The 26,559-nt window shown below is 38.0% G+C and overlaps 1 protein-coding gene across 2 annotated transcripts in view; it reads right to left on the bottom strand.

Annotated features, from left to right (window-relative positions):
- Positions 1–17,639, bottom strand: part of PTCHD4 (patched domain containing 4) — a 194,680-nt gene extending 177,041 nt beyond the window's left edge. The window contains exons 1-2 of one of the 2 annotated variants that reach the window (XM_023213080.1): positions 17,500–17,639; positions 16,766–17,177 (exon numbers count right to left, since the gene is read on the bottom strand). In XM_023213080.1, coding sequence (XP_023068848.1) covers positions 16,766–17,177; positions 17,500–17,504 — 417 coding nt within the window. In that variant the 5' untranslated portion in view covers positions 17,505–17,639. Of the gene's footprint in view, positions 1–16,765; positions 17,226–17,499 lie in introns of those variants that run through there. The other variant, XM_023213078.1, reaches the window with a different exon arrangement.
- Positions 17,640–26,559: the final 8,920 nt, after the last annotated feature.

Raw genomic sequence — 26,559 nt, 5'->3', positions numbered from 1 at the left:
TTTATAAGAATAAGAATAAATATATTCTTCACTTTTGCTTGTTCAATAGTCCCACAGTTACCTTAACAGTTCTTACACACTAGGGAAAAAAGACCAAAGGGAGGATAATTTTTGGGGTCATGGAAAGTTCCACTATCCAACAATCTTCTGGCCAGGTCCTGTGGATGATTAATAACCCTCAGGTTTTTTCATCTTGATATTTCTTGGTCCATACCCATAAAATTTTCCTGCTTTGTATTCATTTTTTAAGTCTATAGCATTATTGGGATTTTATGCTGACTTCATAACCTTCAGAGTAACTGATCATAGCAAAATAGTTCCCTGCTTGCAAACTGCAGCTCTCCATTGACCTCAATTTTAATGAATAAATTTTGAAAAAGAAAACATTTATTACCAATTGAAATAAGCAGCTCTGAAAGATTTTCACCAACCGGTAAAGCCCATTTTTTAAAAATTATAGAGCTCTTGAGAAGGTTGAATCTGATGTAACAACAATTCTGCATTATTTAGAACTCTAGATCATTTTGGACTAACTTTTAAGATTCAAGTTACCCGACTGTGTTGCCAACTTCCTATTTACCTGCCTTCTTTCCTGACTAGATTGTACGTTTCTGAAAAGGAAAGCCTGTGACTTATCTCTATAACCCCAGTGCCAGGCACAGTGTCTGAAACAATGTAAACATAGAATACATCTCTATTGAGAAAAGTATCCATTGAAATAAGACAAATACAAGGAGGAGAAAGTTGAGAAGACACCTGGATATCTTTATAAATAACACATCATATGTGTTTAACACTTAGGAGATGCATCAATTTCTTGAACTTAAAAGTTTAATGTTTCAGGAGCTAAAAACAAAAAGGGTGGGAGGTTGATAATGAGATCTATGTGTGAGAGATTTTTTTGTCAGAGAGGTGAAAGCTAAGAAAATATAATTATCATTTCCAAGGTCACAGGTAAAGGACAGTTCAAGAAAATAAAAAGCAATGTCTTAGGTTCTTCTTCTTTGCTAGAAGAATAACAAATAGCAATCACTTGTTTTAAATAGATATGAGAAAAAATTTCCTTCTGGAGAGACATTAAATAGTGAGTAAGTCATCCTTAGTAAGGAAATTTAGATACAACAGAGTTTCCTGAAGTGCGTAGATGAGATAACCCTCCACAATTTTTGGAGATGCATCTTGTGAAACTCTATGCACAAAATATGATGCTTAAGTTAAAATCTTTAGAGATGTGTTAGAGCAGTAAATAGTAGAGGAGTTAATTCCCTATTTTATATGGTATTGCAAAATATAAGGCAGATACGGATTCAACTATGTAAAGTGCTTTTGCCTTTCTGTCAAAGATAGAGATTTAATATAAAGGTGATGATGGGGTACCAAATGTTTGGCTCTCCTTTTGTAATGTAAAATTTCCAGTTACCAGTGACCAGTGGTGTATACTACATCACTCATATTGACTGAGAAAACATCCTTTCACCTTATGTATTAAGTGATTTATAATTGCCATTTAAAAATAATAAGAGAGGGAGTAAATGATTTGTGAACCCACTGGTCGGCTAATGGAAAAGCTTTCTACTGACCCAAGAAGGGCACTTGGATGATTATGGCTTCTGTGTAGCTGGAACTACTTTAAATATTCATTGCACTTTAATGAACATACTTTTCCTTTAATTAGATATTATGTTAGTACTGTTTGAATATGAGTTGACTTGCCACACTGAACTGGGAAAGCCAGGATCCTTATATGAATGAATTAGAGATCTCACGTTTGCTAAAACTAGTAAATACATCTAGAATAAGAGTATAACATTTTGTTCACAGGTGAAGAGACAGAAAACATGCAATTCGGCTGAAGAATGTCAAGTAAGTCTTGTTTAAGCTAAGCCTGATTAAAATTCTTTAATATCATGCTTTTAATATTCAAAATGTGATAGTTAAAAAGTCAACGAGTAATTCACTTTGTCTTTCATTAATTTGACATATGCGTATCTCTTACTATATGCTTATCAAAAGTATAGATTAACAACAGACAACATTAATAAATTAGTTGCAAAGTCACAAACACTGACCATCTCAGTATGTGTAGGAATTTAGTTTATCTTGATGGAAATCAGAGAGCTAATAACAATTTAATAAAAATCATAAGTCTATATTAAGTTTTAGCATTTTACTTCATTAAGCTATGAAAATATATTACTTTTGACCCTATCATCAACATAACAAATATTTACCATGAGTCTACATATTTACTTTTTAAAATGAATCTCCTTGCATTAATGTGTTAAATGAGTATGCCTTTGAAAGTGTCTAGGGACATATTTTCCCAATGATAAGCAATCCGGGACATCTTAGAAGCATAGCAAATTGATTAAGACACTATATGTCCAGCCAATATTTATAGATTAGGGAAGTACAGGAAAGGATAAAGTTGTTCTGTTTAGCTACAGAGCTCCCTTAGTGGCAACTTACCTGGCAGGAAAATGGTATTGTGGTACCTGGTGTCAGGGCAGATGTTCTCTCCCTTGAGACTCCAAACTTGGCCTGAAGCTGAGTTTCAGGGGAAGCAGCATGGGTCCTATTTTATAGTGTTCCCTTATCCTCTCATCCTGTCTGCAAAAGAGCTAGGTAGGATAGGGGGATCTTTCTTCGGTTTCAGGTTCTTCAGTATTTCTCAATTTGGCTATCCACTGGAATCGTTCAAGGATCTTGAAAAATGCCAATGCTCGGGTTCTTTCCCCAGATATTTTGATTCAATTGATCTTAAGAGGGGCCCCAGGCATTACATAATTGGAAAGTTCCTGAAGTGTTTCTTTGAAGAATCATTGAACTATACCAAGTGAAAAGGAGTAAAAATTACTTTGTAATAGGATAAGCCACAAGGTATTCTTAGAAGCTTAATCTTGGATGTGGTCCTTAGCAAAGCAATTTACAGCATGTTGGCGTTGGCCTATAAATAACTCAGGTCCTCTTAATTTCTATCCAAGGTTTTTCTTGAGACAACTGCTCCCCTGGAACTTGTTGGTCTGTATTTATATTTTGCTTTCTTAAGTTTACATGAAAGTTTAAACTTATGAAACTTACACTTTCATAAGTTTAAACTTATGAAAGCAACATTCTAAATCATATAAGAATTATTTTTCCCTACAGCTTCTATTAGCAAGTCAGAAGGTTTTACTTTCTTCCTTATGTCTGTTAAGGATTATAAATTTCAGTGCCAAAACACTGCCCCAGAAGTATTCTAAAGATAACAATAAATGGTTAAGTAAATTATGTCACGACTACTTGATGACCTTTTGTGCAACCAGTAAAATGATCATAAATATGCTTATGATAAAACAATAAAAATAAATAGGAAAAAAAATGCACCCTATGATGACAGCTGTGTATTTTATAGTTAAAGTTTGGAAATTTTTGTTTATAGAATTAGTGTGGGGATGGTAAGTGATTTATCACATGGTTTCCTAATCTTCCAGTGATGTTATGATTCTGAGTTTATATTAATAAAAACTAGCTACAATTTGTTTTAAAAACTACCAAGTGCTAAAATTTTTGAAAATCTGTAGGGTAGATACTAACAATACCATTTTTTTGAACCCAGAAAAGCTGAGGGACAAAGATGTTAAGTGTCACATCTAAAGTTATACAGCAAGTAAATGGAGATATTTGATTCATAGATTTGTCTGTTTCTTATGTATTACTTCATCATTATTTAAATTTTTAAGGACAGACTCGATCAATAACTGGCTCCCCTATTAATACATCAAGAAACAGGATCCACCCATTAAAAACATTTGTTGTTTTAGTCTAAGTGGGTCAGATTGTCAATGGATGCTTATAAATTTATGATAAAACAATAAAAATAAATAGGATAAAAAAGACACTCACCCTATGATGACAACTGTGTATTTTATAGGTAAAGATTGAATTCACAGGGTATTGAATTGAGAGGGAAAGATGGGGAGTGCGAAGTTCTTATCAAGTTAGTTATTAATTACCAAAATATTTTTCAATCAAGAGGAAGGTGAGGAAGATAACGTCAGTTTATAAACCACTTTTTAAGAGAAATTAACTCTAAAAATATAAATTTGAACATTGCTTTGGAAGAGATACTCTGATAAGATGTGATTAGCTAATAAAATAGTCTAAAGACTCACAACCTAGAAAGAATCCAATTCCTTAAAAACAATCCCTAAGGTGAAAATGGTTGAAAGAATGAAATGAAAATAAAAGCCAAGCTGCTAATATCAGTTTTATGTGCTACTCCCTCAGAGAGGTATGCTCTATCTATAAAATGGGGTCATTAAACTAGTTCACACCCTGAGCTTCTCTCATTCCCCTGAGGCATTTTTGCAGGGTTAGTATCTGTCTCCTGGGGCACTTTACTTGGCACCCTACTCTCCCTGTCCTCATGCCCTGTTATGCAGGCTCTGCCTCACCTACCCAGATCTTTGCCCTGTAGAGATTGTCCCCTACTTTGAATCATACAGAAAGACTCAGTTCCTGGGAAGGGAGAAATGACAAGCTAGGCTTTTCCCATGAGGGAAGGGTACTATGCAAGAGCCACATATGGAATATTAGGATGGTATCCAATGTTTCCCACTCTTAGTGGAAAAGTATGGTAAATGTTGAATTAAACAGATTCAGGCAACCAGAATCAGCACTAAATGAGAATTCCCTTCCTAAACAAATACATTTACATTTAGTTCATTTCATCCGTCATTTACTGAAGGCTTTCTTATATGCAAAACTGTTTTTAAATTATGTGGAGAAGGCTATAAACGTAAATGAGATACAATACCTATCTTCAAAGGCTTTGTAAAAGGCTGCTTTCCAAAGCTTCGTAATTTTGAAGGAAAATAAGAAGGGCTCTAAATAACACATATACTTATTAGTGCTGTAGTACAAATGTTAACAGCATGCTTCACTTTTGTTTTTAATGAAATTTTTCATATATAGAAAGGGTAACCTATACTGTCTAGGGTTTCAGGTTTTAGCCTGCTAATATTTTCAGTCTGTAACTTTTCACTAATATGTGCCTGTCACTTATTTTCAGTAATCAAATTTTTCTGATGTATATATAGTTTCTATCTTCTCATAGTTAAATATAAAACAAAAGGCATTTGGATTCAGTGAAATTTAATTGAGTGTAGTTTCTTGGATATATTAAAACAATAAATGTAACTTGGGTTTCTCAAGGCCAGAGTATACAAAAGAGGTTATATTAAGAGTAACTTAAATTTAACTTCCTGGCATCCCTATTGAATATGATGGGAGCTCTGATCCCTGCAAACCTTCACCTATGCATTTCTAGGGGTCCTTAGAATATAGAATATGCTTCAGCAGTATCCACTAGAACTTTCATGGTCTTCCTCTTTAACCTTCTGGCTGATGGTCACTGCTGTGAGTTACAACTGCAAGTGCTGGTGACCATGTGACGCCGAAGTCTGTGCTGAAGTCTCCAGATGTGATTCTGCAAACTCTCATGGTGCCATATTTGTCAGATCAAATATAGCACACCCAGTTAAATCTGAATTTCAGATAAGTAAAGAATGCAATATTTATTACATACTTATACCAAAAAGTTATTCTTTAAAACAAAATCTGAAATTTAAATTTAACTGAATGTCCTGTATTTTTACTTGCTATATTTGGCAACCCATCAGGTGCCCAAGCCATGTTATGCTCTCTGCAACCTTTCCTTAGCTGAAGCCACATGGATGCTGTGTACAGGTGGGTAGAAAGTCTCTCCCTCCCTCTTCTGGTGGTCTTTTTTTTTTTTCTGAGCCCAAAGCTGTTGCTCATGCTTCGTGTGTCTCAGGACCATTCATGAAAATGGCTTTCAATATCTTTCTGTAGGCAGGGCTTGGACAAATCATAGGATATCAGACTGACTGGAATGGGCTTTGATTCGATTCCTTTACAGCTTCCTTCAAGGACTTGCCCTGCAGACTTCCTTGTTGGTTATATCCTCCCAGGCAAATTAATTTATGCAGAGAAAGCTAAATGCTCTATTAGTTCATTAGGCATATACACTTATACTTGAGTAGAGATTCACTGTATATTTATAATACAAGTTAGATGGAGACTAAGGGAACTACCTACCTCAAGTACATGACAATGCTTTCTACTTCTGGAAGTACTTAGAGAAGCTCTATGGAAAAAGTGGCTTTAAGGCCTCAGCTTTTAAGATATATGTATGATTTTGACTGTGCAACAAATTCCAAGCAAAAGGAACAGTATGAATAATGATAAGAAACTAGGAAAGTTCAGGATGTGATTGTTTTTGTTTGTTGCAGCATTTGATGTAATGATAACTGAAACTACAAGGGAACTTGGAGGCTGAGCTAAGGGAAGTTCTCAATGGTCAGGAGTTTGTAGTTTTTCTTCCCGAAATGGGAAGTGCTTGTAAGAGTTGGTTAAGGAAGAGAATAATCAAGAGATTCATATGATCTTGTAAATAGACTAGGTTTAAGCATGATAAATTATAGTGAGAAAGATTAGATTGTCACTTAAATAAAATAGACAAATGACAATAAAGGCCTCAGGTAGAGACAGTCAAGAATGAAAATGAAAATATGTTTGAAAAAGAGACTTTGGTTCTGAGCATTGGTAATCTGTTTTAAAAGTCACAGTGCCTGGGTCATCCCAAGGTTAATTAAATCTGAATTCCTCTAGATGGGATCCGTGAAATCAGTATTTTTAAAGCTCCACTAATGATTTCTACACTCAGCCAAGACTGAGCACACTTTAACTGGAATCAGAGTCACCCGTAGGGCTTGCGGTGCGCTACCCCCAGTATTTCAGCAGATCCCGAATTAGGTCTGAGAATCTGCAATTCTAACAAGTTCCCAGGTGATGTCAATGCTGCTGGTACAAGGACTACACTTTGAGAACTACTGCTGTAGAATGATTATGGTCCAATGATTAATTAGATATTACTGTTTATATGTTTTGACTGAGTGGGGGAAACTTAATCACAGATGACCGAGACACTGAGTCTGAGTTAATGGCAACATAGAGATGCCATTGAAAGAGTTACAGACATGGAAGCGAATAGCAGATGCTTGGCTTGAATGAGAATATTAAGGGAATGGATTCTGAGAAAAAATATTTTATTAAAAAATATGCCTATGGGAATAGAAAAGAAAGTAAGCCAGTAAATGGTAGAGAACCATCAGAGGAATAGAAGAACCATAACATCACAAAACCAAGAGGGAAGAGAGTGGTCAAGGCTAGCTCTATTGAGAATATCATAAAAATTCAACCTTGAAAATACTTTCGGACCCAGTGCACACTGAGAAAAGGGTCCAAGAGATCTTCCTTTGCTACTTTTTACTGTCCTTAGCAAAGAGAGGTCGCATTCCGAATGATGACCTGCAGGCAGCTCCAGTTCTTCAGTGCAAAAGGCAGAAGGGTCTATGTTTATCTTATTACACTTACTAAGGAATTAATGAGGACTACCAAAAATAGGAAAGATTTTCAGCTTTGAGGGTTGAAACAAAAATGATTTTCAAATCTAATCATGAATTCAAAAGAAGATAATTCCATGTCTTCCGGATAAGGGCAGAAGGTCAACGCTCAATAACTTAACGCACTAGCATTTGTTAAGAATGTATAATGAACCAGGTGCTGTTCTAAGCACCTTATAATCTTCCTACTCAAAGTGTGGATCATGTACCAGCACCATCAGTGTCACTCGGGAGCTTGCTTGAAATGCAGACTCTCACCCCACTCCAGACCTACTGAAGAAGAATCTGCATTTTTAATAAGATTCTTAGATGATTATTAGAGTATGAGAAGCACTGCCTAAAGTATTATGAGTTGATTTAATACACTAAGTACTGTGAGGTAAGGGCTACTATGAGGGAAGTGTTACAAAGAAGTTAAAAAATGGGCAGGGCACAGTGGCTCATGCCTGTAATCCCAGCACTTTGGGAGGCCGAAGTGGGCGGATCACAAAGTCAAGAGATAGAGGCCATCCTGGGCAACATGCTGAAACCCCATCTCTACTAAAAATGCAAAAATTAGCTGGGCTTGGTGGTGGATGCCTGTAGTCTCAGCTAGCGGGAGGCTGAGGCATGAGAATCGCTTGAACCCGGGAGGCAGAGGTTGCAGTGAGCCGAGATTGCGCCACTGCACTCCAGCCTGAGCGACAGAGTGAGACTATCTCAAACAAACAAACAAACAAAAAGTACCTGAAGTCATAGAGTTAATGGAGGTAGAGCTGAGATGTAACACAATCTGGATGCACAAATCCTGACCTAAATGATGCTACCTATGCTGACTCTCAAGAAATTCATTACATGACCCTCAGCACTCACTACCATCACTCTTTAACCTATATCCACAGTGTCTTTCCTTCAGTGCTTCTAAGGCACCACATCCTCTCCATCATATTCTTTCTTGTCTCTATCCTTAACTCACCCCTGTGTGTTAACTCCCTCTCACCCATCAGATCTCTGGTCACAGTCACTTTCTCAAGAAAACTGTTTTTTTACCCCCAAACTTGGTATTCTATTCTCACAGCATTGTGTATTTTTCATCCATGATAACTTGTAATTATGAATTTATCTATGTGATTCTGTGTGTGTATGCTTTCTTTAACAAGACTCAAGCCCCCAGAGGGCAAGGACCGCATCTGTTTTGTTTCTCACTGAATCTCTAGTGGTCAACACATTGCCTGAGACTTAGGAGACTCAATAGTTACCTAAATGAATGTGTATGTGAATGGCTTTTGAATCTTACCCACACGATGTCTGTCTTACCCACATTAGTAAGACCTGCACTGACAATCAGAACTGAACATTCTCACTCTCCATGTCATTAAAAGACTTGCTGAGGTAAGAGAATGGAGCTCAAATTTAAAGGGAAGAGTAAACTTTGAGGATGAACCCTTAACATCCAATCAAACCTCCATCTGTCATGAACACCTGATCTTTCAGAACCTTCTGAAGCTATGAGAGCCCTTTACATACCTTTTTGGCTTTCTAGAACCCGGAACTTATGCTCTGTCTTCAGTCTTTTTGTTTTGTTTTGAGACAGGGTTTCCTTCTTTTGCCCAGGCTCACTGCAACCTTAGCCTGCCAAGCTGAAGGCATCCTCCTACCTCTGCCTCTCAAGTAGCTGTGACCACAGGTGTGTACCTCCACACCTGGCTAATTTCTGTATTTTTTCCATAGAGATGGGGTTTCGCCATGCTGCCCAGGCTGGTCTTGAACTCCTAGACTCAAATGATTCTGCCCACCTCAGCCTCCCAAGATGTTGGGATTGCAGGCATGAGCCACCATGCCTGACCTGCCTTCAGCCTTTGAAACGGCAAAGTTAGAAGATCCCAGATGAGGCCTCTGCATATTGGGAGGGGAGCTCCGAAAGATAAACATTGACTGTTTCAACACAAATCCTGTAACTAAACACAACCCATTCATTTTTGAATGCTGTTCATCAGGCACCTTTCAGAGGCCCTGAATTCATCTCAATGACAGAAAATGAGCCTTGATTTCAGTGAGAGGCTCTTCCACAATAATCCTGTCTGAAAAAAGCATAAATTACAATACCACTTTAAAGGTACACTCTTCTGTAATTCTGTGTTTCATTTTCCTCCAAATACTTTTACTCCCATGTATGGTGCCTATATCTTGTGTTCTCACATAATATTAACATAATTGAAGTAACTAGGGTTTAATGCTGCCACTACTTTGAAATAACAGCAAAGGGACTTGAGAAAAATGCTGCTGATTTTTTTTTTTTTTTAAAGAGACGGTTAGATTTAATTTCAACCATTTTAGAAAATATTGAACGACTGTAATCAGCTTAAAGCTTAACCAGGTGACAGGATCAACTGTAGGTGATAGGGATGAGGGTTTTTCAGTGTAGAACAGCCTCTTGATAATTCTCCAGATATCTCTTTGGTGTTTCCAAGATAATACCATGATAAATGATATGTTGAGAGGCTCAATTACCATATTTTCTTATGGTATATTCAGTCTCAACAATATATGAGTCTTCCAAATCACATCATGAATTAGGAGTGCTGAGGTCAACCTTGAGTTTTAGATCTGAGAATCACTAACCCAAAGGGACATATTAATCACCTGGGGAGCTTGTTGAAATGCAGATTCTGATAAGTAGGTCTTTTGTAAGACCTGGGGAGTTTTAATTTCAAAGAAGTTTCCAGTTGTTGCTCATGCTGCTGGTCTATACAAAACACTTTGGTCTTAGAAAACAAACTGAAATCAATTTTGTGGCTTACAATGCAATTTGGCATGCTTTTAAGTCAGAACCATTGCCTAAATATTTCTGCATGCCAGAGCTGTTATAAATGTACCCTTGTCCACCAGCACACTGGCAGAAACACTCTAGAGAAATGAGTCATTCCATGATTCCACCCTGGGGGGGAGACTTGAGTGATTTGTTTAACTAAGTTAGGGAAGAAATAGATCTGCTGTCCAATCAAAAGGTGTCTTGGGCAAATCCAGGCGGTTGGAAATTTCAGATTTATTCTTTAAAAATATTTATATTGAGCATATGTCTGGATGTATCTGAAACAGGTCTGGGCAAAAGTTGGTCAATCCTAGAACAAATTTAAAAGCAATATGGTCAAATCATGGTGTAATCGCTAATGGGTTAAAATGCAAAATATTTTCCATACACAATATATTTTGAAAAATGAAACATAAATATTGCTTCAGTTATAATATAGAGTTTTTAAAGTAGAAAAAATTAAGAAAATAAAAACAGTTAGGGTGCATTATTGCTTATGGTGTCAGGACAGGGAAATAAGTATGGTATTTTTGGCGGGGTGGGGATGATCTTGGTCTCCTTATACACTTCCATCATGATGTGTATGTCTCTTTGATTTCTACTGTCCACCGAAATCCCAAGTCCTTAGTGGTCTTGAACCACTAAAGGAAACTATCATCAGATAAGCTGAAGATAAGGAAATGGGAAGAAGAATGGAGAGAACCCTTTTCTGTCCTTTTTTTTTTTAAAAAAAAACCCTCTCTTAATCCTTGACTTAGGAAAATAAAAGGAAGCTTAAAAAAGTACTTATGAAACATTTAAAACCAGATTTAAATCTGATTTTAAGGCCTTGATGAAACCAAGGAGGAGAAGCTAGACCCCAGTGCCAAGCAATTCTTTAGCCCACTTTCGGTGTTCAGAAAAATTTAATAAAAGAACTTATCCCAATAGGATGGCCAGGAAAAATATGTACAATAATTCAGTTGCGTGCTATGAAAAAAAGTCTTTCAGTAGCATCATTCAACTGGAAGCAAGCACATCTACTTAACTCCAGAAGAAAAACATACTAGACTATACACCCAAATCCACTATAATGATAATTATCTACTCTGTGGTAGAATGGTACCTAAGAATTATAGAATTTGATTGGCTGACAAGAATCCTGACAATCCCTGGCCTAACTCTATCATTTCACAGAGAAAGAAGCTGACACCTACGTCGGTGATGAGACTTGCCGAATGTCACACAATTGATCCTTAAAGAACTGAGGTTAGAACCCAGAGTTCTTACCAGTACAGAAACCTGGGTCTCATAGAACCCAGGTCTCCTGAATATTTCTCAATTTAGAGCATATTGTGCTATCCCATCGATTTTACTTTTTCAGGCCATTTGAAGCCAGGAGTACTCAAGCTTCTTTGGCACATAAGCCACTGGCTCAAAACTTTGGGCTAGGTTACAGGAATCTACTTTTAGCTGATTTTTACCTTACCTTGGTTTGTTCTGACTTGATAGGAAATGATATTAAAGGTGAAATCATGTGCCAATGAAGAATTTGCTAAACTCTCCACAGTAAGGGGACGGTAAGAATTTGCCCAAACTAGAAGCTTGACGCTATCACCTTCCTATGAGCCAGTCACTCTGAGCAAGTAAGGGAAATAGTGTGAAACATTAGTAGTGGTATTTTCTCATGGATTTCAGATGACAGGAGTTAGAGCCCTACTTCTTTCTTAGTACAAAGGGTTGTCGTTACAGAGAATGATGGAGGATGTCATGGAATCTAATACGGTATTGTGGTTAAGAATATGAGCTTCAGTACCAGACAGACCTAGATTTAAATCCAAGCTCCAGCAAGTACTAGCTTGGGGACTTCAAGGAAGTCACTTAACCTCCTGGTCTTCAGTTTTCTTTCTTATAAAATGGGAATAGAAATAATCCCCCTGACTTAAAAACTTGTAAAAATCAAATACCATGTGTGTTTAAAACACCTAGCACCATGTAGGATACAAACTGAAGATTCAGTAAGGTAACGATGTTTTACTCAGTCAGAAAGGTAAGCTTAAATCAAAATATCAGAGAAGATCCTGACGTGTATAACTTATATGGTTTTAGAATAAGAGAAAGAAGTCCATAGCATAACTTTGCTTGAAAATTTCCCTAAGGATTGCTGGTTCTCACTTTTCATGTTGGCTTAAGTTACTGTTCCATTGATATTGGAGCTAAATAATTAATGGCAACATCTTCCAAACCTGGAGCATGCACCCGAAATGTATCCAAAGAAACATTGTCTTCTGTTAAGGAGCAGGAAAGTCTATCTTTGCTCTTATTTCAAATGTGGTACATTGAAGTACATACTGACTTAACTTTAACATCTGTTCAGAGGTGTGGTTATTAATGGAATACAATGGGAATGGCAGGATTCAGGGAAATAGATTTGTTTTATTTCTCTCTCACTGTTGGCCAGGATGTTGGGATCTAGACTTGGAATCAAACCCACATCCAAAGACATTTGTCTGCTTAAATATTTACTTATGTCTTTACTGCAGCTAAAATAAAAAACTGAGGACATATGAGAATTGTTGCTTTCATGAAACTAGCCAGGTGGAAAAGTGAGGTTATGATAGCCTACCTAAAAACAGGGAAATATGACCTGTAAGCACCTGACCTTCGAACGATAATGAAAACATTTCTTAGAGTCCAGAACAGTCCTTGCTTAAAGATTCTGAATGCCTATCTCACTTAAATCAAGAGGTAGACTTCAACCACATAATAAGTATTTTACTTAAAAATTCAGTCTGCCCATTTCTATTACCGTATACAATAGTATGATGTGTATATTTTAATAGGTGAAAAAAAAATAGCCCCTAAATATTTGGGTCAAAAGCACTTTAAAGACAGCTGGAGAATGCAAAGAATACCTTTAAAATAAAAGCAAGCCACAAAAGTATAAAAAGTGGAGATAATTTTGTGATATAGCAGTATAAATGTGCAAATTAATCAATAAATTAATCAATGACTATTTGTCGTGAATACTATCTACATAGAACTAGATTAGGTTGGGGTGGGGAAAGTGAATAGTATGGAAACAATATATGATATGATTCATGTGCCTAGTGAGGAATATAAAAGAAAGATTATAATGAAGGGAATAATTTCAGAGGTCATGTCATATAGATGTAGGGATTTTAGATTTTGACATCTTTTCTACACAGCTTTTGAAATTCTGTATATGTACCATTTCTTCTGTGGTATTCTAAGTTAATGGCTGCTTTTTTCATACCAGCTTTATCTAAGCCTCTGTTTGGAATTCCATAGAAGGCACCTTTCTGTGTCCCTGCTTGCCTGGATCACCTTGTCAACATAATCATGTTTATCAGAAGTTCTAAACCTCTCTGTGTCCAGGACTCTTTGGATGTCTTCATAATATTTGGAGAATGACCTTCTGTTGTCATAACAAAGGTTTCTGACCCCTTCTGTCTGTCAGTCAGTGTTTACACATCTTCAGCCTGTCCCTAAGTAATTGCCAATTCATACTCATGTTATGCAGCCACCACTATTTATTCTGCAATTTCCTAATTTTCTGCCTACCAATAGCATTTTCCAATACTAAAATTTTTCATATTGGTTAGAGTTGGGAAGAGTGGTGACCCAGTAGAACAGGAGAAAGCAAAATGAATTTGAGGGCTAAAAAATATACATATAAAAATTTTCCTCAAATCTTGTACACCAGGAGTTCTCACACTTTAGTGTGTATCAGCATTATAGAGGCATACTTTGAGAGCCCTTGAAACACAGGAACCAAAATCATTTTTAAATAACATGTAATTAAAACAAAAGGTCATGTCATTTTGCTCTCTGCCAGGGAGTCCTGATCCTGGGAGCCACTGGAGAGCCTTTGACAAGATTCTAAGCATCCATGGTACTCTTAATATTATATTTTAAATATTATATTTTGTATTGTGTGAGACTGTGTCTGAACACTTGAGAGGGCCCATTGCTCTCAGAAGACCTCAAAAGCCCAATTTACCCAAACATAGTTGAAAGACTCCCACTGATGCCATGCAGAGATAGTTAAGACAAGACATTTGAGGAAACATTGATAGATACTAGAATATTGCAGAATAAGAACTTTAGCTAATGTGTAATACTTCTGTTCTTTTTATGCTGTTATGATATTAACTTTTGTAATTAATGATTCCTTCTTTTGTGATTACCCTCTGACTCCTACTAAGATGTATATCAACCACCAAATAGCATGAAGTGTCCATGGAGCAGCTGTTATAGGCCTAGCATGGTGTTGGATCAATGGTGCACTCAAAGATTGCAGAGTTCCTGCTTGCAGGTTACTCTGGGTGAGGACACTGACATCTACTTTTTTTTTTTTTTTTTTTTTTTGAGACAGGGTCTCCCTCTGTCACCCAGACTACTACTGTTAAGCCTCACAAGAGTGAGAACTTTGCTTTTCTTGCCCCAAACTCTGTCTCACGTGCTTAGAAGAGCATTTAGTAAATCATAAAAGCACAACCAATGATTATTAAATGAGTAAATTGAATACCTCAGGGACTTTATACTCTAAATAGCATAATGATATTACCAGATAAACAACATTTCCTCAGCGGCTGATTGAACAAAAATTTTACACCTGGAGGATACTGCTGAATACAAGCACTAGAGCACCCAACCAATAATGCATACTAATGAACTGCAAAGTTGACTCCATAGGAAAAGCAAACTGAAGCTTAAATATGACAAAAGTTTCAAATCTTTCTCTACTCCAGGTATTTGGTATAGGAAAGAACTCAATTAAAAGAGTGTAGGTTAGGAAGATTGCCTCTCCACCACATCCTTTTCTTTAGCAAGCAATAATGTTGATGGCAAAGGATTCAGGAAATGAAAAGCATGCTGCTTAACCATACATCCATAATGCTCCCATCAGTAAGTTTGAAGCAGGCAAACCCTAACCTAGATTTAAAGCTGGTAAATCATCTCTTTCGTTTCACTAAACATCAAGCGGTTGCTCAGCTTTGTAAAGCTGAAACCCCGTCAGCCTCTGGATCCATTTAAATGAGGACACCATGTTAATTTAACAAAAAAAAAAAAAAAAAAAAAAAAAAAAAAAAAGCAGGTTATAAGGTTTCCTGAGGAATTTCTAGTTTCTAAGTGCGTTAAATTCTCCACCAATTTAGGAAAAGGATGTTTTTCTCTCAAAACTCCTGAAAAAGTTATTTTTATTATGTATAGATGCTGACTATATCAAATGAGTGATTATTAGGCCATTCATTTATTGCAACTGGGGTCCTTTTTATTCTACTATCTCCACACATGCACACACATATCCTCACATAACATTAAAAAAAATTTATTCTTCTTGGGAAACACCTGTCTTGGGAGTTCTTGGCTGTGCAGCTTCTGGGCATGCACAGGGTCAAGCAGACAAATGGTGCAGTGACTCTTTTGGAAGTCACATTTGTCCCTGAAACTTCAGTCACCTGGAGACTGCATGCCTCATTGCCTGCAGCAGCTCAATCTTGACAGTGTAGAATTAGTTTAGAAATCTCATTTGAGCGACAAAATTTAAACTGAGAGTCTAAACAGCACAATATATTTAATGCTGAAATGACCGTTCTTTGTAAATTTTGCTGTGATTTTTTTCTTTCCTTTTGCTATTAAACTGTTGTAATAATCTTGCTCTCATTTGGAATTTTTTATGGGAAAGGAAGATCACTGGACTCAGTTAACTAGTGCATCAGTTAGGTGCACATTCCTATTTTTACACACAGAAAATTCCTGCTTCCTTTGCTATGCAAACACACTACACATCATTCCTGGAATCCCTACTACATTCATAACTCACTGCTTTCAGACACACGATCACACGGCACCAAAACACAAACTCCCCACACGTTAACAATCAAGCCAGGCTGAAGATGTAAATAGGTGGATATGACACCAGGTGGATGTGTAATCAGTAATAAGAAATACATTGAGCCCCATAATGAAAAGAAATCCCACAAATTGTTCAGGATTCCCCCTCCCCCTTCCATTCACTGATTTATTAACCCTGAACAAAGATGTAATTGCAGGGTCTCAGAAACTTTTTTTTTTTTCATTTTTCTTTTTTTTTCTTTTTTTATTTTTTGGCATTTGTTTTGTTTGGCCTTGAATTTCTTAATATCTAGTCGTACCATTCATTGCCTGTTTTCTTCACTCAGTTGCCCATCTTTCCCCCCCAGAAATGAAAGAAGCATTAGCTTCTGAGTCTTAAGGATGAGACCTCTGCATTTTCTTTGCTTGTTTAGGGCAAGAAATGAAGTGCTGCCTCTTTAATTGGCAGAAGCATGCAGAAGAAGCATACCTTTAATTTAGTGTTGGGATACCTCACTTGCACCCTGGCTGTTGTCTTATTGGAGACGGCAGCCTGCCTGAGATCCTCTAGCACTGAAATAATATCATCCAGCACGCATTTCTTATCCTGATTTCTCAACACACACAGATGGGAAAAAGTATAATTATAGCCCTTGTGGTTCACCTTCATTTCCAGCACGGCTCGGTGGGTCTGCAGGATCCCCTCAGCCTGGAGCAAAATATTGTCCCCGGGTGGGGAGAGGAGGATCACCCTGCCATACCTCCCAGGGGTGTGTAAGTCCGAATAGAGCTGGCTTTTGGACTGGTCCAGGGGGAAAAGGCTGCTGGCCAGGCTGCGCTCGATCTTGGCCAGGCTGTGGCTGGGAGCGACCAGGCGCTCCAGGTCGCCCTCGGGCTGGAAGCGGTTGAGCGCGCTGAGGCCGAAGGTGATGGTCAGGACTGCGGGCACGGTGAGGAAAAAGACCGGGTGCCGGCTCACGCACAAACCCAGCCTGTGGCAGAACGACTGGAGCCCTCTGCGAAGCACCTGCCGCAGCATCCTCCACCAGATCCAGCTCGCAGGCGCTCCCGGCCGTCTTAAAAAGCACATGTGACATGTGTAAGCGCTGGGCTACCCCGCTCTCCCCCATCCCACCCCCTGGGGCCAGTCCCCCCTCCCCACCGCCGCCGCCTCCCCACCCACTCCGCGCTCACCCCACAACCACTCAGCCTGGTCTTTCCCCGGCCCCACCTCCATGCGCTCCTACTACTCTTTCAAACACTGCAGCAAGTTGCAGCAAGGCGGGCAAATATCGACAGCGCGCGTGGGGGCGGGCGGAGGGCGCTGCGGGGGCGCCGCGGGGCCCACCCCCTCCCGGGCCTCCCCGCGCCCTAGCCGCCTCCCGCGTTGGCTCTCACCGCATGAGCAGCGTTCCCTGGGTCTAGCCCTTCATCTCGGTGCTGCAGTCCCCTGGCCTCCCTCGCTGGAGGTGGTTCCGTGTGGAGCGTCCCACAGATGTGGATTTCCTCTCTCTCCTGGTGGGGTTCGGTGCCTAACTGGAACCATGTGCCTCGGTGTTGTAAGAAGCAGACATGTGCCCCATAAGGGGGGGCCTCGGGGGGGAGGGGAGGAAGAAGGGAGGGAGCACGTTGGGGGTGGGGGGGAGCAGATAAGCTTTTTTCTTTTTTTAAGATGCTGACAGTTATTTTTAGAGTTTTGTGTTCCCTCTTCCCTCCCGGCTGGAGTGAATGGAAGAGGAAATAAATGGTGAAGGTGCTGCTGGCCCATTGGAGCAGGGGCAATTAGAGCCCAAGGAGTGGGGCGTGGAGGGAGAGAGCTCCAGGGCTCCAGGAGGCAACCTTCTCGCCCCTCCAGTTTCCCTGTGCCCTCGAATTCTGCTTTTCAGCGAAGAAAAGGAGCAGAGAGGATGATGCTGCATTTTTAACACACCACGCAGCATGCAAGGGATTTCCTCGCAACACCTTCCTCGCTGTGATTCCACAGACCAGTCCGCTGCAGCTGAGGGCTGCGGAGACCCCATCTATCCCTGGTGCGTTGGGACTGTCTGGATCGCTTCCTTCCTCTGTTGGCTGGAGAGGAGGCATTTGTCAATAGCGGTAGCCTGTGTCTTGGGATGTGCGTGTGCGTGTGCATATGTGTGTGTTGAAAGTGAAGATCTACAGGCAATATGAGGTTTCCCATAACACGTTACATTCACTTTCTGTATTCTTGAGATTAAAGGATAGAAAGTTCCTAAAGCTGATTTCAGTCCTCTTTTCCCAGTGTCTCCTTCCACCCCTCACCTATGAGGACTGTTTCAAGTCATCTAGTTTAGGCTCATTGTCCCCCTGTGAGTCGAATTCCAGAAACAGACTTCCAGACACACACCAGGTAGTTTTGCCTGAAAAAAAGAGAGTTGGGTGGGTAGAGGGAAACCTATTGGAGTCACTTGGAGAAAACAGTGAATGTCCTTCACCGTATAAGAAAGAAAACCCCCACCAGATACAATTCCTCCTTCAGCATCCAAAAGTGTGAAGATGAGTTCTCAGCTTCAGATCAGATCAACTTCAAAAACTTTAATATTAATAAGTGTGTGTGTGTGTGTGTGTGTGTGTGTGTGTGTGTGTGTGTGTAACGTATTGGGGTTTTTGGAAGTTCATGTTCTGGAAAGGATATGAAGAAATTTTTAGGGCAAACTCTAAAGTGCAATTGTGAACTGGAGATTTGCTTTCCAAAGTTTCTGTTCTTTTTGGAATGACTTCAGAGAAAAGATTGAGTTTCAAGAGATGTTTTGTGCACACTTTCTTCACAACAGTGAAAGTGCCCATTCTTCATAAGATACGTAGAAAGGGACCCATCTATGCATATAAACAAGCTAAAGGACTCCTTGTCATAATAGATACCTTTTATTTTTTTCTACTGGAATTGATTCTTCAGTTAAGAGACCAATGACACAGCAGAGAGCTCAGAAACAGCGGCAATGCTTAAGGACAAGTGTCTAAAAGAAGGTGTCGTATATAAGATTAAATAAAAATTCCACCCTTTCTAAATTGAAAGTGACTTTGGCGGCCATTCTGTTTGAATTTCTACTGAGTGCAGGGATAGTTTCTATATTATCTCTGGTAGTTCTCCATCTGGCCCATGTTACAACATTCCCGAATTCAAAAACTTTTCTAGGAAGCCCATTCTATTGTTAGACTGCCTTTTCTTGTATTCAGTCAAACTCAATCTCTTTGCCACATTCATAGACTAGTCTCTCCTCTCCCTCAGTGGAGTCACTTTTGCATCCAACTGTCAGATCTTTATATCACTTTATATAATGTATTCCATTAGTGCCACATGATGGGAAATTTTGGGCTGTACAGCAGAGAGGAAATGTATCTATCATCCATTTTCTATACCTTCTTTATTACATTAAATATACTTGGTTATGTCCTCTACATTAAAATTTTTAATAGCCTTTATGCAATATATGCAGTAATAGATTTTAGAAATGGACATTGTTGCATAACTTATCAAGTCCATTTTATAAATAAGGACACTAGAAATGGCAGAGATTAAGTGACTTCAAGGCCACTCTCAGAGTTCTCTATTAAGCTGAGACTGGTCTCTGGCTATCTTGCTTCTTAGCCCACTGCATTTCCTTTGGCAGCATCAGGCAGCCTATTCTCTTTTCACAACAAACAAATACGTCAGTATTATTGTCTTTTTTCTTATTCTCTTCATTTCCTGCACTTCCTTCTTCAATAAATTTAATAGAATTAGGGAAGAATAAAGATATCAATGTATAATTGACTAAATAATGTATGGTATATATCTGAGATGAACCACTCTGACATAAATATAAATCATGTTGTAGAATTATAATGGCATGAAAATACATTCACTGAATGTTAACTGAAGAATTATGTACAATATGAAACCATTTTGCAAAATAAAAAATATAGAAAAAAATGAAGGGTGCATTAGAATGTTTCTGTTTATTGCTAGATGATGGGATTGTGGGTAAATTTATAAAATAACGCATTTGTTAATTTTAGAATAGCTTTAGATGAAAGAAAATTGGCAGATAGTATAGAAAATTTCCTTAAAACCTACACTCGATTTCCCCTATTATTACTATCTTACATTACTTTGGTAAATTTTTAAAATTAATGTACCAATATTAATACATTGTTATTATGAGTTCATACTTTATTTAGTTTTCTTTGCTTTTTACCTGTGTTGTTTTTCTGTTCCAGGATCCTATCCTGGATACCACATTGCTTTTCAATGTCTTGTCTCTTTAAGACACTTTTGACTATGACAGTTTCTCAGGCTTTCCTTGTTGTTGATGAACTTGACAGTTTTGAGAAGTATTGATCAGATATTTGGTGGAATGTCCCTCAATTGGGAATTGTCTGATGTTTTTTTCATGATTAGACTGGTGCTAGGAGGTTTTTGGGAGGAAGAACAGAAGGGTAAAATGCCATTTTCATCACATCATATCAAGGGTGCATTCTTTCAAAGTGACTTATCACTGTTGATGTGAACCTTGATCACTCAACTGAAGTAGCATTTTTCAGGTTTCTCCACTGTAAAGTTAATCTTTTTACTATCCTCCATACTGTATTTTTTGGACAGAAGTCACTATGTGCAGCTTACACTTAAGGCTTGGAGAGTTAGGCTCTACCTCCTTCCTCCTTAAGGTTGGAGTCTATGTAATTTGCAAATCTTGTACACAAGATATTTGTCTATTTTCTCTATTTATTCATTCATTCATCCAGTCAGTCTTTTATTTATAGTGGCATGGACTCACAGATATTTCTGGATATTTCTTTTTTACTTTGGGCTATAATTTGAAACTACTTTCTTGCTTAAATTGTTCCAGCTTTGGCCACTGAAAGGAGTTCTTTCAGTTGTCTCCTGTGTCCCTTTGATATTCCATTACTGTGGGGTATTTTCTTCTTTTCTAGGAGTATTACTACTTCCTGGTACTACAAAATGCTGCAGGCTCATCTTGTGTATCTGTCCTATACCAGTCCTAGAATCAGCCACTTCTCCAAGCAGCCTTTGTTTGTTTTATTGGAGAATGGTACTACAAACAAAGATCTAGGTGCCAGATATGCTGGTTGCTCTTGAGGTATCACTGCTTCTAATTCCTGACAGAGCAAGGAAATTACATGGATATATACTTATCTATATCTGTGTGTGTGTGTGTGTGTGTGTGTGTTTTGTATCTGTAATGGTTTTTATATAACTAGCTGCATCTATATTAAGCTAACTATGAGTTTGATGACTCCGGCTCTTATCTATTGCTACATAGATTATTGTAGCCCCTTTCCCTTGTTTTCCTGCAACCTCCCATTTCTACATTGAAAAGTCGGTCTATCAGTGATTTAAAAATTGTTTTTCTATAACAAGAATATACATTTTTTTATAAGAAAAATCATTTAAAATAAGGAAGAAAAGCATGTTTGCTCAATTTTTACACTGTGAAAAGTCAATGCCAAATACTATTAGGGATTCATTAGAAAGATAAGTTATATGCTACAAAGAAGGGAAATGTTAGCAATATTCCAGATTAGCCCACAGAAGGTTAATTTTCACTAAAACATCAGTGGATATCAATCACATGGTAATTATGGCAAATCTGATTTAAAATAGGGCTTAATATAAAGCGAAAGTGGTGCATTCAGGGACCAATTAGTAACAACACATTAATTGGTTCTATTTAGTTCAAACGGAATTCATATTTTCTGATATATCTTGGTCAGTATGAGTTTTCAAGAATTAGGATCAAGTTGGGACTTATTAGCTTGTATTTTGCAGGATGGGACACCAGAGAAAACAGGACTTGGACACAGAATAGCTGAGTTCTAGGCCAATTCCATAATTTACTTCCTAGGTGTTTTAAATAGGACACCTAATTAATTGGTCCTGTTTGTTTATAAATATAGATTACATTTACTCACTTGTTCAATTCACTCATAGCAGTATTCACAAAAACTCAGTAAGTTTGCTGCATTAATTAATGCTGTAATACTACCAATTCTAACCATTCTAACATGCTAAGCCTCCAAAGCTCAGTGGAATAAAACAAAGTCGTATCTTGTTCAAGGTTAGCAGTCCCTTGTGAATGTTTCTGCTCATCCAGGAAAGGAATCAAGCTCAGGCCTGGATTCCACAAAGTCATTCATCTACCTTCCACTGATGACTTCAAAGTCCTTCCTGAGGTCATTTCCTAGCCTATGAGTTGCAAATGGGAAAAGGGCCCAAGGAAGCACACCTGGGAGGTTTTGATGGCTTCTTCTGAAATGCATGAAAAGCATCACTTTTTCATGCATCTCTCTGATTCGCACTTAACCTCTTGGGAGGCTGAAACATGCAGTTTAACTGTGTGCCTAGGGAGAAGGGCACATGAGCTTGATGATCAGGCAGGAAACTCTCTCACCCTCTTTCTGGATTCTTTGCCCTGTTTACCTTCAGTCCTGATTATAAGTTCAGGGCTATCATCTGACCCCCTTTTGTCATTTTACATCAGACTTGTTCTGCCACTGCCATCTCAAGCAATGCTAGCTTGTGGGTTTTAAGAAAATGCTCTTTGACCTTCTTCTGTGATGGATTTAAGGAATTTGCCAGGGATTAGCCTCATCGCTTGGCTCAGGCCTCTTGTATGCAGAAGGGCATATCCGAGAGATAACATTTTACATTTTAGAGGCAATTTTGATCTTTAGCATTTTGGATGAATCCAGCTGCAACTGGCTTGAATAATAAGGACATTTCTTATCTCACATAACAAGATGTCCACAAGAACAGCAGTTATAGAGCTGGTTAATTTAGAGACTCAAGAGTGTCATTAAGGACCCGGGTCCTTTTCCTCTCGGCCTTGCCCATGCCGGCAGCTTGAGCTCTGTGCTCATGCTTGCTCCACAGGCAACACACACAGACAGACAAGATCCCCAGGAAGAAGCTGCCTCAGCTCTTGTGTCTTGTAAGAGTGAAGAAGCTTCTCCCAGAAGGCCTCCAACAGATTTCCTCTTAAGTCTCATTTCCCATGCCCATGTCTAAATCAATCACTGGTGAGAGGAATGATAATGTGGTAACTGGCTGAAGCCAATCTGGACTCACGCTGGTGCTGGGAATGGGGCCAACCTCCTCTCTGAGCACATTGTCATAGGGCAGTTTATGCAGGGTTTATTTTGCTTTATTTTGTTTTGTTTTAAACCAGTTTCTTTAGGAAGAAGCATGATAAGATGTTGGGGATGTTTGGGTCTTGGAGAGCTAACAGTAACCTTGATGCTGAGTTTTTCTGTATGAAGCAAATTTGCTTCTGGAGACTGCTTTCTAAATGGAAAATAGAACTATAATCTGGCAAACGAATTGCCTTACTGATTTTTAATTTATATATGTTAAAAAGCTTTACAATGGTACAGGAAGGAAGTCCAATAATATCTGATATTAAAATAATTATCTTTATTTAAATAGGATATAAGCATATCTTTATTTAAATTATCTTTATTTAAATAGAATATAAGCATATATATTATTCACCTGGAAAATCTTCTATCTCTGTTCACTATATCTTTGAGATGAAACTCAGTGACCTAAGGAGTCCATGCAAACATCTTTTCTTAAAGTAATAAGAAGTTTAGATAGAATTTGCATTAATGGATAACCTAAAATTCATCCTATTTAAGATGGTACATCAAAGATGACTCATAGGTTCAGTCTTGTCATTTTGTTGCATGTTGTTTGTTTGAAGCCTACGATAAACACCATTCTTATTCTAATGGTGAAATATCCAACTATATGTTTAAAAGTGTAAAAAAAGAAAGGCTGTAGACACTCACTTTTGTCCCATTTATAAATGAATCATAAGTATGGAATTTTCTCTAGAAGTAGTAGTTTTCTATGGTGGAAAGCAGTTAAAGTTCTGGGGAAGATTTCAGCCAATCAAGTTTTGTGTTTTTTTTTTTTTTTTTTTTTTTTTTTTTCCGCTAGTTAGTTTAACCACTTAACTGCTTAACCACTATATCACCTTGATCAAATCATGACATGTCAATAAACCTTAGATTCATATGTACAAACTGAAACAAAGTAGAGTTAATATTTTGTATCTCAGAAAAATCGCAGGTTCATTTCCAGACCATCACAATAAAGCAACTATTGCGATAAAGCAAGTCACACAAATTCTTTGACTTCCCATTGCATATAAAAATTTTCTTTACTCCGTACCATAGTCTATTAGTTGTCAATAGCATTACATCTAAAAATGTATGTAGCTTAATTAAGAAATCCTTTATTGCTGAAAATGCTAATGGTCATTTAAGATTTCAGCAAGTTGTAATCTTTTTGCTGGTGGAAAGTTTTGTCTTGACGTTGATGGTGGTTGACTGCTCAGGGTGGTGGTTGCTGAAGGTTAGAGTTGTTGTGGAAATTTCTTCAAATAAGACAATAATGACGTTTGCCACATCTCTTGACTTTTCCTTTCATGAAAGATTTATCTGTAGCATGCAATGTTGTTTGATCGCATTTCACCCACTGTGGAACTTCTTTCAAGATTGGAGTCATTCCTCTCAAACCCTGTGCTACTTTATCAACTAAATTTATGTAATGTTCTAAATATTTTGTTGTCACTTCAACTACATTCACAGCACTTTCACCAGTAGATGCCATCTCAATAAACCACCTTCTTTGCTCATCTATAAGAAACAACTCTTCATCCATTAAAATTTTATATTGAGATCGCAGCAATTCAGTCTCATCTTCAGGCTTCACTTCTAATTCTAATTATTTTGCTATTTCTACCACATCTGCTGTTGCTTTCTCCACTGAAGTCTGAAATTACCCAAAGTTATCCATAAGGGTTGGAATCAACTTCTTCCAAACTCCTATTGATAATGATATTTTGCCCTCCTCCCATAAATTGTAAATGTTCTAATGGCATCCAGAATGGTGAATTCTTTTCAGAAGGTTTTCAGTTTACTTTGCCGAGATTCATCAAAAGAATCAGTGTCTAAGGCAGATAAGGGCCTTACAAAATTTATTTCTTAAATCATAAGACTTGAGGGTCAAAATTACTTCTTGATTCCTGGGCTGAAGAATGGATGTTGTATTAGTAAGCACGAAAACAACGATCATCTTCTTGTATGACTCCATCAGAGCTGGTGGGCAACCAGGTGCATTTTCAATATGATAAAAGAAAAACTTCATCCAAATTAAATTTAAAGGAGTTTAATTGAGTGATGAATGATTCATGAATTAGGCAGCCCCCAGAATCACGGCACATTCACAGAAATTTTCCAGGGATGCCTCATGCTCAGAACACATTTATAGAGAAAAAAAGGTAAAGTGATGTACAGGTATCGGAAGTGACATATGGAAACAGCAAGATTTGTTACAGCTCTGTGTTAGCCTTATTTGAATGCAGTTTTAATACTCAGCAGTCTACGAGTGGTTGAAGTCTGGCTGCTGGGATTGCCCAACGCCCAGCTATTGTTATGGGTGCATACTATTAAGTTAGGTTTTCAATTTTGTCTATTAAGCTAGGTTACAGTTCGTCCACAAGCACTCAAATATAGAAGTATGGAGCCCTTCTCAGGCCATATTTAGTCTGCTTTAACAAGTGAGTAGTAATATTTTGAAAGGACTCTTTTCTAAATCATAGGTCTCAACAGCTGACTTAAAATGTTCAGTAAAGTGTGCCCTAAACAGATGTGCTGTTATCCAGGCTTTGTTGTTTCATTTATTTAGTACAGGTGGAATAGATTTAGCATCATTCTTAAGGTCCCTAGGATTTTAGGAATGATCAATGTGTCACTAGACATATCCACTCCTTACAAGAGAGTCAGCCTGTCTTTTGAAGCAGGACATTGACTTCTCCTCTCTAGCTTACATGGCATCTTCTTCTTATATAAAGCTGCTGTGTCTACATTGAAAATCTGTTGTTTAGTGTATCCACTTGTGTTCATTACCTTAGCTAGATCTTTGGATAACTTACTACAGCTTTTTTATTAGCACTTGCTGATTCACTTTGTATTTTTATGGAGATGGCTTCTTTCCTTCAACCTCATGAAGCAACCTCTGCTAGTTTCAAGGTTTTTATTTGAAGCATCTTCACTTCTCTCAGCCTAGCTTCCTGACTGTCTCAACTTTTGACATGCCTTTCACACTAAGCTTAATCATTTCTAGCTTTTCATTTAAAGTGAGAAATGTTCAACTCTTCCTTTCACATTCTTGAATACTTAGAGGCCATTTAGGGTTATTAATTGGCCTAATTTCAATATTATTGTATCTAAGGGGAATAGGCAGACCTGATGAGAAAGAGAGAGAGAGAGAGAGAGAGAGATATGAAGGATCTGCTCATTGGTGGAACATTCAGAACACACACAGTAACTTAAGTTTGCAATCTTGTATGGGTGCAGTTTATGGCATCCCAAAACAATTCCAATAGTACCATCAAAGACCACTGATCACAGATCATCATAACAGATATA

The sequence above is a fragment of the Piliocolobus tephrosceles genome, chromosome 5 (assembly GCF_002776525.5).
Source record: "Piliocolobus tephrosceles isolate RC106 chromosome 5, ASM277652v3, whole genome shotgun sequence".
In the NCBI taxonomy this organism is placed as follows: domain Eukaryota; kingdom Metazoa; phylum Chordata; class Mammalia; order Primates; family Cercopithecidae; genus Piliocolobus; species Piliocolobus tephrosceles.
This window is presented reverse-complemented; position numbering and strand designations above follow the sequence as displayed.